Source organism: Podarcis raffonei, chromosome 3 (genome assembly GCF_027172205.1).
Source record: "Podarcis raffonei isolate rPodRaf1 chromosome 3, rPodRaf1.pri, whole genome shotgun sequence".
Taxonomy (NCBI): domain Eukaryota; kingdom Metazoa; phylum Chordata; class Lepidosauria; order Squamata; family Lacertidae; genus Podarcis; species Podarcis raffonei.
The window spans coordinates 53,277,725-53,293,067 of NC_070604.1; the positions used below are offsets into that span (position 1 = coordinate 53,277,725).

General features: G+C 40.0%; 2 protein-coding genes across 4 annotated transcripts in view; one reads left to right on the forward strand and one right to left on the reverse strand.

The window, feature by feature from the left end:
- Nucleotides 1-8,447: 8,447 nt before the first annotated feature.
- Nucleotides 8,448-15,343, forward strand: part of CDC40 (cell division cycle 40) — an 85,781-nt gene continuing 78,885 nt past the window's right edge. The window contains exon 1 of the mRNA XM_053381658.1: nt 8,448-8,528. Coding sequence (XP_053237633.1) covers nt 8,463-8,528 — 66 coding nt within the window. The 5' untranslated portion in view covers nt 8,448-8,462. The remainder of the gene's footprint in view (nt 8,529-15,343) is intronic.
- WASF1 (WASP family member 1) overlaps nt 12,562-15,343 on the reverse strand; it is a 44,757-nt gene continuing 41,975 nt past the window's right edge. For all 3 annotated transcript variants that reach the window (XM_053381665.1, XM_053381663.1, XM_053381664.1), the window contains one exon: nt 12,562-13,485. In XM_053381665.1, coding sequence (XP_053237640.1) covers nt 13,328-13,485 — 158 coding nt within the window. In that variant the 3' untranslated portion in view covers nt 12,562-13,327. The remainder of the gene's footprint in view (nt 13,486-15,343) is intronic.

A 15,343-nucleotide genomic window follows, 5' to 3' on the forward strand; every position in this document is an offset into this window, starting at 1 on the left:
CAAACTAGGCATCCTCTCATATGCCAGGCTGCTCACTACAATGACAGCAGAAATGGTGAGGCACTATTGGTGGTGGTGCTCAGAGGGATTCAGGTTTTCCAGCTGTCTCATGGCATGGGCTAGGACCTGACCCAGCCATTGAAAATGCTTTGTTTTTATCACAGTGCCCCCCAAATAACCAGCAAGGGTATTTATAATTTATCCCATTGGCTTAGCTGACAGACGAGCTGCCATTTAGTTCTTTCTTTCCCTGAACTGTTTCTTTCCTGCATAGTCATTGTAAGAACAGCCATGTAACTTCGAGAAGTATTGTTCCAGTTTCTTTATTTTCCCCTTCCCATCCCATTTTTTCTTATTGTGTCATGACTATTCAGAGGTGCCGCCTTGGGCCAAAGATTGGGCGGCAGGGAGCAGCAACATATCATGTCTGTGATGCATGCCTGTGACATCACGTGCCTGTTGCCCATCATGCTTGCATCATTGGGAGGAAGCCTTGTCCAGCACCACACAGTTTCAATGGCCGCAGCTCCTTCTCTCTCACGCTCAGGAGGAGCCTGCCTTTGATGCTGCACTGCGGTTGGCTTGTCAGTTCAGCCTCTTCCAGTAATGGGTGGGAGGGAGTTGAGCCCCCTGGTAAGGAATATTGAGGGGGCTGACGGCACTTCTGCCCCCTAGATTTGGCACACCTGTGTCTATTAGATTATAAGCTTCTGGGCAGGGACTACAGTGGGACCTCGGGTTAAGTACTTAATTCGTTCTGGAGGTCCGTACCTAACCTGAAACTGTTCTTAACCTGAAGCACTACTTTAGCTAATGGGGCCTCCTGCTGCTGCCGCACCACCGGAGCACAATTTCTGTTCTCATCCTGAAGCAAAGTACTTAACCTGAGGTACTATTTCTGGGTTAGCAGATTCTGTAACCTGAAGCGTATGTAACCCGAGGTACCACTGTACCTTGTTTTTTATAATATTTTTATAGCACTTACAATATTTTACAGCTTTTAAAATTACAAATAACATTTTTATCTCACCCTTCTCCCAAGGAGCTCTGGGAAATACTAGGGGGACTATGCAGATAGGTTATGCTGAAAGTGATTGGTCAAAGGACACTTGTTTCAATATCCAAAGATTCACCTCTAGCCTAATCTTGCATTTGGGGACTTCCATCTTGTAATTTTACTTATTGTTATTATGTTATATTATACTGGTTAGTCTCTTGTTACACAGATTTCTTGCTAAGTGACTTACAAAAGTATTTAAAAATATAAACATAAATACATTATAGTATTAACCAATTCATAAAAAAATGCATGCAGTTCATAGAAATATACAAAACAACACCCCCACCCAATAACAACCACAGGAAGCTTTGGCACCATACTAACAGCAAAAACAACAACATGCTAAAACATCAGAAGCAAGGGAAATGGATGTTGTAACCTGGCACTGAAACAAAGGTACCAGGCAGACCTCACTGGGGAGGGTGTTCCACTGATGCAAAGCCACAACTGAAAAGGTCCTCTCCTATAATTATTTAATAATAATTTTTTTTTTTGTACTCTACCCATCTGACTGAGTTGCCCCAGCCACTCTGGATGGCTTCCAACATAATATACAGAAACACCACAACAGAGCAGAACACATTAGAAGCATATGCAAGGCTGCCCTCAGATGTCTGTGGAAGGTCGTATAATTATTTGCCGTAATCCTCAAGTCCTCCCTCAAAGAAGGAACCCTGAGAAGTAATGCTGCTGTGTTCTACTATAGATCAGGCTGTGGCCCAGCTGTAGGCCCAGTTGCACCAGTTGAAGGTGATGACCTAGTTTGTTTCAAAACTGAGGTGATATTTGAACCCGGATCTCCCCAGACTTAGGGCATTTCCACTTGTTCTGTGCATAGAAAGCACTGGTCCTGCTCCATTACTAGGGAAAACCTGCTCTTTAGCTCCAAATTGAAGCAAACATCAATCCGGAGAAAACACAAATTGCCGTTTGCTCCGATTGCATGCTAAACAGTGGTTTTCCCTGGAGAAAAGCAGTGGAACAAAAGGGAGTGGGGATAAGCCATGAGTCAATTACATTGCGCAACTCTAAATACCAGGTGACACACTTTCCTGTGGAGGACCAGGGTGTGGCATTTTAAAAATATTTTGACTCCGTTATTGCAAAGAAATGAATTAAAAGGGCTGATTTTTTTTGTAAATTATATAAGGCTTCTTTGATGTGCTTTGCAATCTTTATGCTGCTTTGATTGCTCCTTTAAGTTTGGTGATGAATAATCTCCACATGGCTGATGATGAACAGAGGATGAGAGATGAATGTTCTAGTACAGAATCTCTTCTAGAAAATGGTGGGAAAGAGTATGCTTATTATAAAGGGCAGAAAGAACAAACAGACAAATTGCTAGTTGGTTCACAGAGGCTCCATACTGAGTGAAATATTAAAGCAAATAAGCATAGGATCAATATGTAATAAATCAGCAGAAAACAAGTTTCCCTGCTGAAAAACAGTGAGATGCCATGAGGATGGGTTATATCAGGTAAAATCAATATTTTCTTTGTCAAACTAAGTAGTATGGTGAAAAAAAGGGAAGACATTTGTCTGCCTTTCAGCAGACGTCCTCAAAGAAAAACAGAAGGCAGGTTAATGCAGATTATAGCATCCCCAAGAAGGAAGTTGGTAAACTTCTTTTTTAGGACACACAAGCTGTTGGAGGTACTATGAAACCTCAAATGTTAAATTATGACCATGCAGCCAGCTTCAAACTCTTTCTCACTACCTTCCTCTCTGTTCTTCAGTCCTTTTCTCAGCCGCCCTTCTCACAATGAAGACTTTTCCACAATTCCTTTGTCCAGGCAGAGAGGTCAAGCTGAAGAACCAGACCAAAGTCGGTAGCTTTATAGGGCCAAGTGGCTTGTATTGGGCCATACTCGCTCTTTGTGTCACTTGAACCCTAGGAAGTGCAATATGACCGCCTGTAGTGGTGGCCTTGGTGGTACAGAGACAGTAAGGCATCTGGGTCTCACTACTGAAACCCTCTGGCATCTTATACCCCAAATGCCTCAATTCTTGTCCACAACTGTAAAAAACCCCAAAGTACTGTATGTGTACTTGAAATGGTTTTTGTGTTTTCATTGCCCTGCTGGGTGTTTTTCTTTTTCATGGTTATGTTTTTATTATCCATTCTGCATTTGTATTTTTAGTAGGGATGGCGTAGGAATTTGGTTCCCAAAACAATACACAAGCATAACTATCCTTCAAAATTCACACTTCTGGGATTTTTGCAGTGCCAGAACTAAAATATGGGAATACCCATTTTGAAAAGCTACATAGCACTCATGATTGCTGTACAGCAGTTTGAGATATCAATTAAATAAGGCTTGTGTCAGCCACCACTGCTTAGTTTGCTGTAATGTGTGAGTTAGGGGTTTTCAACCCAAAGGGTTTTGGCATACATACCTTGCTCATAGCCCCATAAAATAATTTATTACTGTAGTTAGTGAGTCAGTATGTAAAAAGTGATCTGTCAAAAGATGTAGGTGATCTGGAAGAAAATGTGTGAATTGCCAAAGGGTGTAAGGGAACCTGATAAATACTAGCTATGCTTGCTCAAAAGTAGGCCCCACTGATTTCAATAAGACTTATTTCAAAATAAACCTGAATTCTGAGTGTTTATTTATTCTTGAGACTGTCTTGTGATGTAAGAAGGTGTCTGGCTGTGCAGGAGATGCTGGTGAGAGCAACACATGCAAGGGCACATGACATGCAAAGATTATTCTAAACTACACCAGTTGCCAAGTAAGACAATCTGTGCAGTTGATATTTCTCCTGGCTCTGTTTACTCTCCTCTGAAAAGTAAGCTAATGAAGGTGTTTTGCTCAATCATGTGTTTGGCAATGAGAAATGACTTTTTTTTAATTACAGTCAAAATTTTGAATTAGAAAGAATTTGACTTATGAAGTTCCACTTTGGGCACTTAAATAAAAATAAAAATAAAGCAGTTGATGAACAAGAACGTGATGCGATCACAAGCTCAGCATTTGTGTAAACAGCAGTAGTTTAATCAGCAAAGCATCTTTGCTGTCATTTATAAAATGAAAATCTGGGGTTAACGTGTTTAAAATTAGAAAGGCAATCCCTGTGTGTGTGGTTTTTTTAATTCAAATATTTTTTATTGATTTTCATGTATATACAAGAACAACATAGAACTACAGTAACTTGTCCAGTGGTACATTCTTAAGTTTCATATGCAGTACACAGTACACAAGCAATACATTTATTTATGCATTGTCAATTCAGGTATCTTCTCCACAGAGATTCTTGTGTTGTGGGTGGAATGAAAGTATATACTGTCTCATTTTTAAAGGAAAATAATGGAAGCCAAGTCTTGGCAAAAATGTCTATCTTTGAAGTGCCTTTAATTACCCTTCTATGGCAAGTAAGGCATTCCGATAGAGCCACATTCCAAATATTATTTACCCAGGTTTCAAGGGGGGTTTCTATTAGCTGATAATAGAAAAAAATATTAAGTCTCTGCATTTAAGGTTATTTTTTAAATTTGAGCCTAAGGATAACAAGGCAAGAGCTGAATTGGGTGGAAGGGATTGCTGAGTAATTTTGGAAATAATCTGGAACACCTTTCCCCAAAAGGTGTATACCAATGTGCAACTCCACCATGCATGAAAATATGAGCCTATCACTCCGCGGCCTTTCCAGCATAGGCGAGAGATGGTAGTGTTTATTTTGGCTAGACGTGGTGGAGTCCAGTGCCAGCGAAATACAATTTTAAGAGAAGCCTCCTGCAAACGAGCAGAGATTGTACATAGGGATGGGTTGTGCCAAATTGATTGCCATTTATTATCTGCAATTAGGATCCCCAAGTCTCTTTCCCACACTGACTGGAGGCCTCCTGTATCACGTGCATATTGTTCTAAAAGAATGCTATAATTTAAAGTCACAGCTCCTTTTATGCCATATTTTGATTTGTTATATAGAGACTCAAATGACATAAGAGAATGAAGGCCATTCCCCTTGCGTTCCAAGTATCTTGTAAATAATAATAATAATAATAATAATAATAATTTATTATTTATAACCCGGCCATCTGGCTGGGTTTCCCCAGCCACTCTGAGTGGTTCCCAACAGAATGAATGTTCACAATTGAATAGATTGAAACCAGGTTAACTGGGCATCATCCAATATCTCCATGAGATCATGCGTTGAGGTTGCTTTACCTCTAGGCAGAAGGTCTCTTATCCGATGGATACCTTTCTCCTCAAGTTTTTAAAATTGTCCTTTTTTATCCTCTTGTCAGAATGATGGAGGCAATCCCTGTGTTTGATGGGAAGGGTACAGCCAGACATAGCTGCTTGCAGAAGAAAAAATAAAGGAGCAGATAGTTATGATTATAACTGAAAGATCAAATGAGTCTTAAAACTGTCATCCATGCCTGTCTGTATAGGCCACTTCATTTTTGTCTGAACTGCTTTCATCTGTGACTTTACCACTGCACAAGTGCTTTTGGTAGGTTAGTTTAAGGCAGTCTTTGCCAACCTGGTACCCTGCAGAAGTTTTGGACTACATTTCCCATCAGCCCCAGCCAACACAGCTATTTCAAGGCATAAGGCTGATGAAGGCTGGTTTAAGAGATATTGAGCTTCAGGTTTTGCATCTGCTGTGTGCAGGAAACTATTCCCTGTTTCATGAAAAGACAGCTTCACTAGATGTACATCTCCGTTAAAGTTTGTATCACACTGGCTCAACTGTGCTTCTTGAGCGCATGTTTGAAGCTCACATGTAGGTATGGCCTTGACAGGCTGCTCTTCATTATATCAACATCAGTAAATGTGTTTTGTTTTTAGAAGCAACTGCCCTTTGGAGAGCACTGCTGAAGTAAGAATGGAATGGACTCCCCCTGGACTCTCCTTCACTGCAGGTTTTAATGCAGAGGTTGGAGACCTTCTGCAAGGGATGCTCTAGTTGCAATTTCCTGCACTGAAGGGTGTTGGACCAGATGACCCCTGGGATCGCTTCTAACTCTACAATTCTATGATTCTATGAAACTAACTGTGAATTTAAGCATACTTAGGCAGGAAACTTTCCCACAAAATTCCTTAGTACACCACAACTGAGTGCAAGGATGCAAATATGCCCGATTAAAATATTGGCAAAGCAACTTTGAGAGGGGAAGTTCGGCATTGGAAAAGTGGTCACATTCCCCCCCCCACTCCGCCAAGCCCCCCTGCCCCAAGTTTGATATGTTTGCTTGTGAGGAAAACACCTTCAATATGAACCTAAGATCTGGCACTTTTTACAATCAAGCACTGCTCCCAAGCCCTATTCTGTGATTGCATTCCATATGCTTGAGGAATTTTGCCCTCCCAGCCCCAGCCCTCTTATGGCAATATTATTGTATCATTGATAAACTTTACACACAGGGCTGGACACGTCACTGCCTGATGCAAAGAACAATGTGCGTTCCCCACCACCACTCAACTTCAGCTCAGAAACAGAAGCTGAATCTTAATTCACCCCAGTAATGGGTCTTCCACAGCACCTGAGGCAGCAGGCTAATTTAGTGTGGGGCAAAGGCATGTGATATAGTCTACATAGCTGTGTCTTCAGACACAGGGAACTGGGCAGGGCACCTTAGGAGCAACAACCAGGGAGCTGCTGCTCTCCCCCTCCCTGCCCAGCACCTGCTGCTTGAAGTGGTTGCCGGACTTTGCCTAATGGGAGAGCAGCCTTGCTTACTCTTATATTCCATATGTTACCATATCCACACTCATCACTGTTTCACAAATGCCGTCTGTGGAGATGAGTGTGCCCCATCACGTGCGACAGTCATCCACCTCTCTGCTCACCAGCGTGTGGATGCAGTGAACTGAACCTTTACCAAATATTCAGGTGTTATCATGGAAAAGGGGGCGCATGCTTCTTGTATGCACTTGTGTAGATAAAATGTCATAAAAGCAGCTCTTCCAAAGATCTTCTGGAAATCTTTAATGAGCTCCAGATTGTGAAAAGCAGGGGGATGCTGCCACCTGTTGGTGTTCATTTTCATTTTCACAGCCTCTTGTACTAAATTCTACTTCTTATCTTTCTCCATTAGGCTTTTGAAACAAAAGATTAGCTGTGAGTGAAACATCAGCAGGATGACTCGAGCACCGTGGAAGGCAGTGTCCCTTAAGCAACTGCAGGTGACCAACTTCTTCTTGCCTGGGGATCAGACAAAGTCCTGGAGGATAAGTCAATGAATGGCTACTAATCATGGTGGCTGAATACTACTTCCAAGAGCATAAGCTAAAGGTTGCCAACCATCTTGGACCAGTGAGCACATTTACAATTTTGAAAGAGTTCTGTGGGCTCCAGTCACAAAATAGCTGCAATGGGGAGGGGGTGTGCAGCTTAACATCACATGGCTGCCGTGGAGAGTGTGGCACAACACACAATTTAGAGAGACAGGCACTGTGGATGACTTTGCTTTACCATGCGACCTCAGCTGTATCCTGCTGGTCCTGGTTTTAGCATATCCACACTATGCAGAGATGTTGTTGCTGTCAATATGTCACTATGTTTATTTTATTGTTATGCTGTCTATTATTATGGTTTTTATTATGTTTTTAATGTTTTACACCGCCCTGGGAACTTTTGATAAAGGGCATATATAAATTGAATTAACAACAACAACACCATTTTAAAACAAATTACAATCTCAAGAATAGAGTGGGTGCTTAGATATTATTTTCCCCAAAATAATAAGCTAACTAATATTTTGCCACATCACAATTTTGGCCTTAAAAAACTGTTGGCATGCTGAGCAGCAGAGGGCCCTCATTCTTCCCTAGAGCTATCTATGACATGGACTCCATGTAGTATTCATTTCAGCTCAAGATTGGCATGCAATTGTTGTAACCATAACTTTTTTAAAGAATAAGAGGCTACCAAATGTACATAGTAAAACTTATATTGGCAATAAACACAAGAATGCATGTCAGGAGATAGAAAGGCAGCTCTGGTGACCATGAGATGTTTACATGAGATGTTAACTTTTTATTGTAACCCCCAATCTGTAAAGGATGCTGGTGTAGCAATAAAACTGCTAGCACATTTGCAAAGTTAAGCAGGGTCTGGTTTGGTTTCAAATTGGATGGGGGACTGAGCATTGAGGAGGTTGGACTAGATGATGCCTGGTTCTCTTCCAACTCTATGATTTTATGATAAACCTTTTAATAACGTTTCATAAAAATGTAATCAGTCAGTGTAAAGTTTAGCTATTCTGCAATTCTTAGATTCTATAAATAGATGATTAGACTGGGGAAGAAAGCCGCATGACATGATTATTCTTAAAACCCTCTTTTCAAAAGGTACAAGAGAGTATTTTATTCCCACAGATTCCGAAAGCACAATAAAGGATCAAAATGACAAATTTCATCTGTGGGGATTGTGAAGTTGCTGCTATAGAATGAAAATAAATGATGAGAGGAAAACTGTTACGGAACTTCAGAAGAACCCTGAGACACTGAGATATGTGAGTTGTGCAAGTCCCACTTTATAATATTTATGCGACCTCCTGTATGCATTCTGTATGTAATCCAGTATTGCATGTTTGGCTAGTGGCAGTTCTCCTGGGGCTCACTATTTCCCAAAACTGCTGGTGATGCCAAGGACTATGTGTGGGATCTTCTGTATGCAGAGCCCTGTGTAATGTCCATGTATATGCAGAAATGCATCTCCCCCCCTTCTTTCCAGTGTGATGGTGTTCACCAAAACACACAAGGAGCGTAATCAAATGTCCTGTCAGGTGCCTGTCTTTATGCCATGATTGACCCTTGAAACTCCAGTTTCAACATGCTAATTAATTGAAAACTACCAAACCTTAAACTGTTTTCCTCTCCCATTCTATATGATAGTATCACTGTTTTGCAAATGTCAAGCAATGATCATTTTTGAGATGGTTCCTAAGGGGATTCTAGTATTTTCTGTACAGCATTTTAGTGTAGAACTGGAAAACAGTAAACGGGTATTGTGGTGGGGGACTGGTGAGGGGGAAATGAACCATAACACACAAGAGGTGCACAGAGCCGTCTCCTCTATGGAGTATACAATACAATTCATTCAGACTCCACAAATCCTATGATCTGCTCTGTACACTGAGAGGACACAGACCTTGAAATAATGTGGATTCAGGGAAATGTTTGTTTCAAAATCCTACCCACTCAATACTTGTTTAGGAGTTGTAATGTTTCATTTTCTTCTTCGTGTTTAGTAGTTCACCAAAGTTAGCATGATGCAGGAATTATACATGAAGTGTATTGTTATATTACATTTGGAATACTGTAACATACTCTGCATAGGGTTGCCTTTGAAAAGTACTCAAAAACTCAAAGAGCTGCAGCCAAGTTGCTGACTGGGGCTGATTGTAGGGAGCATACAATTTCCTTGCTACAACAGCTCCACTGGCTACCAGTCTGTTTCTGGGCACAATTCAAAGTTTTGACCTATAAAATACTATACAGCTTAGGTCCAAGATATCTGAAAGACCATATTCCCTCATACGAACCTGTCTGGGTTTTGAGATCTTCAGGGGAGGTCTTTCTCTTCAGTCCCACCACTTTCACAGGCATGCTTGGTGGGGACACAGAACAGGGCCTTCTTGGTGGCTGCCCCCTGACTTTGGAACTGCCCCCTTCCCCAAGAAGCTAGACTGGCTCCCTCCTTGTTGTCCTTTGGTTGGCAGGTGAAGACTTTCTTCTTCTACCAGCTTTTTGGAAATGGACTTTTAACAAAAGGGCTGGTGCCATGCTGTTTTTATTATAATTATTTGTATGTTTAAACAGATTTTATATGTATATAGTTTTAATTATATATTTTTAGCAAATATATATATATATATATATATATATATATATATATATATATATATAGCAATTTTTTTAAAAAAAACTGTCAGCTGTCTTCAGTCTTGTCAGGGAAAAAGGAAGGGTATAAGTAAATATAATAATGATAGTGATAGTCCTAATATAGCCAGGATTATCTGCATAGAGAAACTTCCATGTGAGGATTCTCATATGGATCAGGATTCATATGTGTAGGGATTATGTGTAGAAGAAAAATCTGCACACTATCAGACTGACTGCTAAGAAGCATTGTGTGGGTGTCACTGCCAGCACTGCCAATAACCTTGTGAGGTGCATATTTCTGTGTCACAACTGTTCATGCTGTTAAAACTTGAGCACGTGGCTACATAACACCGCAGTGTTAACTGGGGCAGAGTGGTACCAAGATGATGCTATCAGGCATTGCATTAGCCTCCAGGAAGGCCACTGGGGTGTTGTTTTCTGGAAAGACCACCAATGGCCCCACTTTCTATCTCATTAACACAGTCTCCAGAAGCCATGTAAGGTTATTGCTGAGTCATGTAGAAGCAAACAGTTTTCAACAGGAGATGAGAACTGGCAACTTCATGGTATTGCTTCATGCCATACTGACAGCGAGTATGGTAGCTTGTTGGATTAGACAATTTGTTAGTCATATTCAGCATAGTGTCAAAATACAAACACAATTAAACACAAGTAAAATGGGTTGCAGTAATTTGAGATGTACCAGAGCATGAATGATTGTGGCCAGGCTATTCCAGCTGAAGGAACCTCTCCATGCCACTTGAGCTACTTGACAGGACCAGAGCTATAAGCATCTGCAAAAGATAAACCTGGTCCTTCAGGGAGAGTGCAAACACCATCTGCGGGCACAGTAGCCCCTCTGTCTTATCAGGATAAAGACTATTTGCAATACTAAGTCCTGCTTAGCTGTCTCTCCAAACTGAACACTTTCAAGCCTATATCCACATTTATTGAGACTAGACAAATGTCTTTGGGGGGGGGGAATTGAATTTCAGAATGATTTCTGTGACCAGTATCAAAATCAATATTTTCTTCTTACACAGAAGTGCAGAAAACATAGTTCACTTTGCAAAAATTATGTATGTTTTGCAGAATTCAGCTTTTATTTGCACAGAATTTGAAAAACCATGGCAGTAATTTTGCTTGTTTAAAACACCAATGAAAAAGGATGAAGTACACAGAAAGTGCAGGGGATGCGGGTGGCGCTGTGGGTAAAACCTCAGCGCCTAGGACTTGCCGATCGCATGGTCAGCGGTTCGAATCCCCGCGGCGGGGTGCGCTCCCGTCGTTCGGTCCCAGCACCTGCCAACCTAGCAGTTCGAAAGCACCCCTGGGTACAAGTAGATAAATAGGGACCGCTTACCAGTGGGAAGGTAAACGGCGTTCCGTGTGCTGCGCTGGCCACGTGACCCGGAAGTGTCTGCAGACAGCGCTGGCTCCCGGCCTATAGAGTGAGATGAGCGCACAACCCTAGAGTCTGGCAAGACTGGCCTGTACGGGCAGGGGTACCTTTACCTTTACACAGAAAGTGCATGGTAGTACCTAGGTAGCAATTATCAGGTGTGTCTCTGAAATGGCTGACTAGCACTGTGCAAAAACATGGCTGCTAATCATAGCAAATGAATCAGTCAGCCCATTTCCCAGAGAAACAAGGTAAAGAGACTGCCAAAGGCAATGGTTTGCTTTGGGTAGAAAGTAGTAGGCATATCTCTCAGTTGATCCAAATTCTTGCAAAACATCACTTACTTACAGAGAATCTCCCTCGTCAAGGTTGGAAAGCTTATCTGTAGACAAAATATTTATAGCTGTTAGTTTAGTTCTAATTAATCTGTTCATTAGAACATATTAGGAGACAAAAAAACCTCCTTTATATAGATTACAGATTATGCGTGATTCATCACAGTTATTTCTGGCAGCACTTCTTGGCACACAAACATTTCTTTGAAGGCAGAATTTACCATCAAGCTGCTTTATGGGTTCTTTTGAGAGGCAGAATAGATTGCTCTGTAGTACAGAGCAGGAAATATAAAACAGCCTCCCACCTGCTAATGATCATCAGCCTACTTTGGAAAGTGTAAGAGCTACGAGTTCTCTAGCTGTCAGTTACACATTGCCTTCCTACGCAGACTGTTAAAATTGAGAAGCTAGGTTTTTTCGTGTTAAACTAAACAGTGCCATAGGTTCTTCATTACTTTGCTAAATCAAATTGGTATTTTGACCCTTTTTGTTATTTTAGCTGTTTGGGAAGGAATAAAATTGCAGATACATACCACATGGACAAAAAGCAACAGTATTTTGTTATATAACTACATGGTGGTGGTTGTTTTTTAAGGTGATGGCCCTTGTTTTCCAACAGTGAATGGTAACAATTATTAATTATGATTAATCTGTAGATAAAGAACTTGAGGATTGGGTAAATTCAGCTGAAGCTAATGTTTTCATAGCACAGCTAATTTAAGAAACAAGCAATTGTTTTAATTTTGGTTGGTGTGATTGGATGATTCATACTAAGTAGTTCCTGACTTACTTAAGGCAATAAATTCCCTCTGAGTAGGGCTACAAATTCACCCAAACATTGGTGTTGTCTGCTGTTGTTTTTGTTTCTTATATAGTAATGCTCCTAAAGTGACTCGGTGCTGAAAAAAGCAACAGCTAGAAACATTTAAAACAAACCATTTATTTAAATCAAACTGTTATTTCTAACAGTTACATAAGTTACATAGAATGGCTAAGTCAGAAGATTTCACAAGGTGGGGGAGGAGGGTCAAACTCTCAAGCAGGCAAAATAGTATCACACAATAGGTACCAGTAAAGGAAATCTTAAAACATTCAAATAAGGCCATAATTTTTAATTAAAAACAACAATAAAACCCCCAAAGATCATTATTTGTTTTTCTTTCAGTGTGTCCAGTGCTGCTAGAACTACATGTACCTTGTAATGTACAGATTTAATCAAGGCAGTAATAACTAGGGTGCAAACCCCCAAGTTCTTCTCCTGCTCAAATCCCTATGAAGTACCTGGGAATTGCAGCACTTTATGGATTACACCCTTCTTTGTTTTTAAACTGTTAACAGTGTAGTAATGATCATTACTACGTACAACTCTCCTGGAAGCTTCTGCCTTCATAACTTAAAATTCACAAAGTGCACAGTTAAAGATATGCCAGAAAATTTAAATCTGCTACTCTACCAACAGCTGCCCATGCTTAATACTTAGTGGTCTACTGGAACAAAATTACACTCTTTTAAAGAGCTGTATCACTGTAAAACATTTAGTTTCAAAGATGTGCCAACATTTTGTGAACTGAAAAGTAGAAAAACATGGATTATATAAAGAAAATACAAAAACACTAGAAATGACCAAACAGTTTTAAAGAACAAGCACCACAATGGACATCAGCATTCAGTTTAGTAGCATATATCCATTCTACTCCAACCAGTCAACTTCATCAAACTCTGAGTCATCTTCTGAATCACTGTATTCCACAGCAATGCGACGAGACAAGATGGTGGCAACATCATTCTCAACACGCTCGTGTTTAGCTTCTTGTTCACGTTGCTCTTCAACTTTTCGTAACTGAATACCTAAAAGTACATGGGGGGAATTAATAGTACTGTGTACACCATACTTATCAGACATGCTAATATGAACTTGCTTTGTTCAAAGCAATGCCAAAAATTCTCAATTGTTTTAGACAGCTTTTTATAGTTCATGCATTTGCGGTTTCCCCGGTATCTTGCAAATCTCCACAAAAAACTAGTTTGTATATGGCTATAGGTTTATACAGGGAGGGGATTTCATGTAACATAGAGAAAATTGTTTTGATTCTTCTCCTAAGGACATAAGTGTATGGAAATATATCATAAGGCATAAAAATGCCATTATCACACAATGAGACTCCAGTTTCACCTCATGAACATAAGCTATTTCTACTTTTTTAAAAAAAACAAGTAACAAAGTTTGAAGTTATAATTGGCTACTAATGCAGATGTCTTTTTGAGAGGCATATATTCTTTTCAATCATGCTTTTACTGTAAAAAGCAACAACAAACTTCTGTTGTAGCTTGTATTAAATATTCAATGGTCCTTTAGTGACAATGAAGTTTTTTCCTGGTAGCTTTAGAAATCAGCTCAAATAGAAGGCTGATGGATGCTAATCCTACCAGTAAGCATTAGCAACAATAAATATTATATACCCTTTTCTTCTTCTTCATTGTCCTTTTTAGGGTTCTAAACTCATCAACAACAGTTGTTCATCTGAAAAAATTCCAACTTCTCCTTACTGTTGATTAAAAAATAAATTCTGCCTGCATAGTTAGTTGCACGTGGAGAGAGTCACACGTGAAGAGTAAACTGCAGCAAAGTCTAGTAGAAATGTGATAATGGCTTCTTTTATTATTTGAGAGTAACTTAACAGCAAAGGGAAATGTCAACAACTCCCTCAATAAATATTCCGAGGTTTGCTGCTAAATTGCTATAAAAATTGTAGCCTCTGATATGGTGACTAAGACTCCCAGGAGATAAAACTAGTCTCTCTCAAATTATCCTGGAGAACAACGTCTAAGAGCACATGCTCTCCAAATGTTAAGCAAGCCTGACCTTCCAACGTTGCGATATGCAGTATATACACAAAGCAGAATACCACTTGGTGATTGCCTTATATGCCCACACCCTTTCTGCTTTGCTTTATTTAAGTTGACAAAATACACAGCTTTTCTGAAACCATTCTCAAGCTACTAATTATCTAAAGTAGACAATGTAAAAAGACCGACGTCATGAAAATTATCATAGTTTTTAGGTGGCAGAAGGATGTAACATGACCAGCACCATATCTATCTGTATTTGATTGGCTAAACAATTTGCAGATAATAGAAGGAAAACCTGGTTTTTCTAGTTATTACATAAATTGTGGGGTTTTTAAAGTCATTCTGGCTCAATTTAAAGAATCATTATTTAAATAATGATATAACCTCATGGTCATAAAACTGTAGGCCAATTGTTCTGTCATGTGAACACTTCTTCAGCTAACATTATATAAAACCACTTTAACATAAGAATGTAAAGGAGCCTATTTCGTCCAACACCCTGTTCTCAAAGTGGCCAACCAGAAGCTGATGGGAAATCCGCAAGCAGGATATGAGCACAAGAGCACTCTCCCCTCCTATGGTTTTCCCTGTGGTTTCCCTTCCTGTGACCTTATCACCTCCAACTGTGAAGGCAAAACATAGGCATCATGAATATGTTATGTCTAATCCTCTTTAGTTCCACAGTTTAGCTATGTGCTGCATGAAGAACTTTCTTTTATCTGTCCTCAATCTTCCAACATTCAGCTTCACTGGGTGTCCATGAATTCTAGTGTTGTGACAGAGGGATAAAAACTTTTCTCTATTTATTTCCCCCAGGCCATGCATAATTGTATAAACTTTTAACATGTCACCTTTA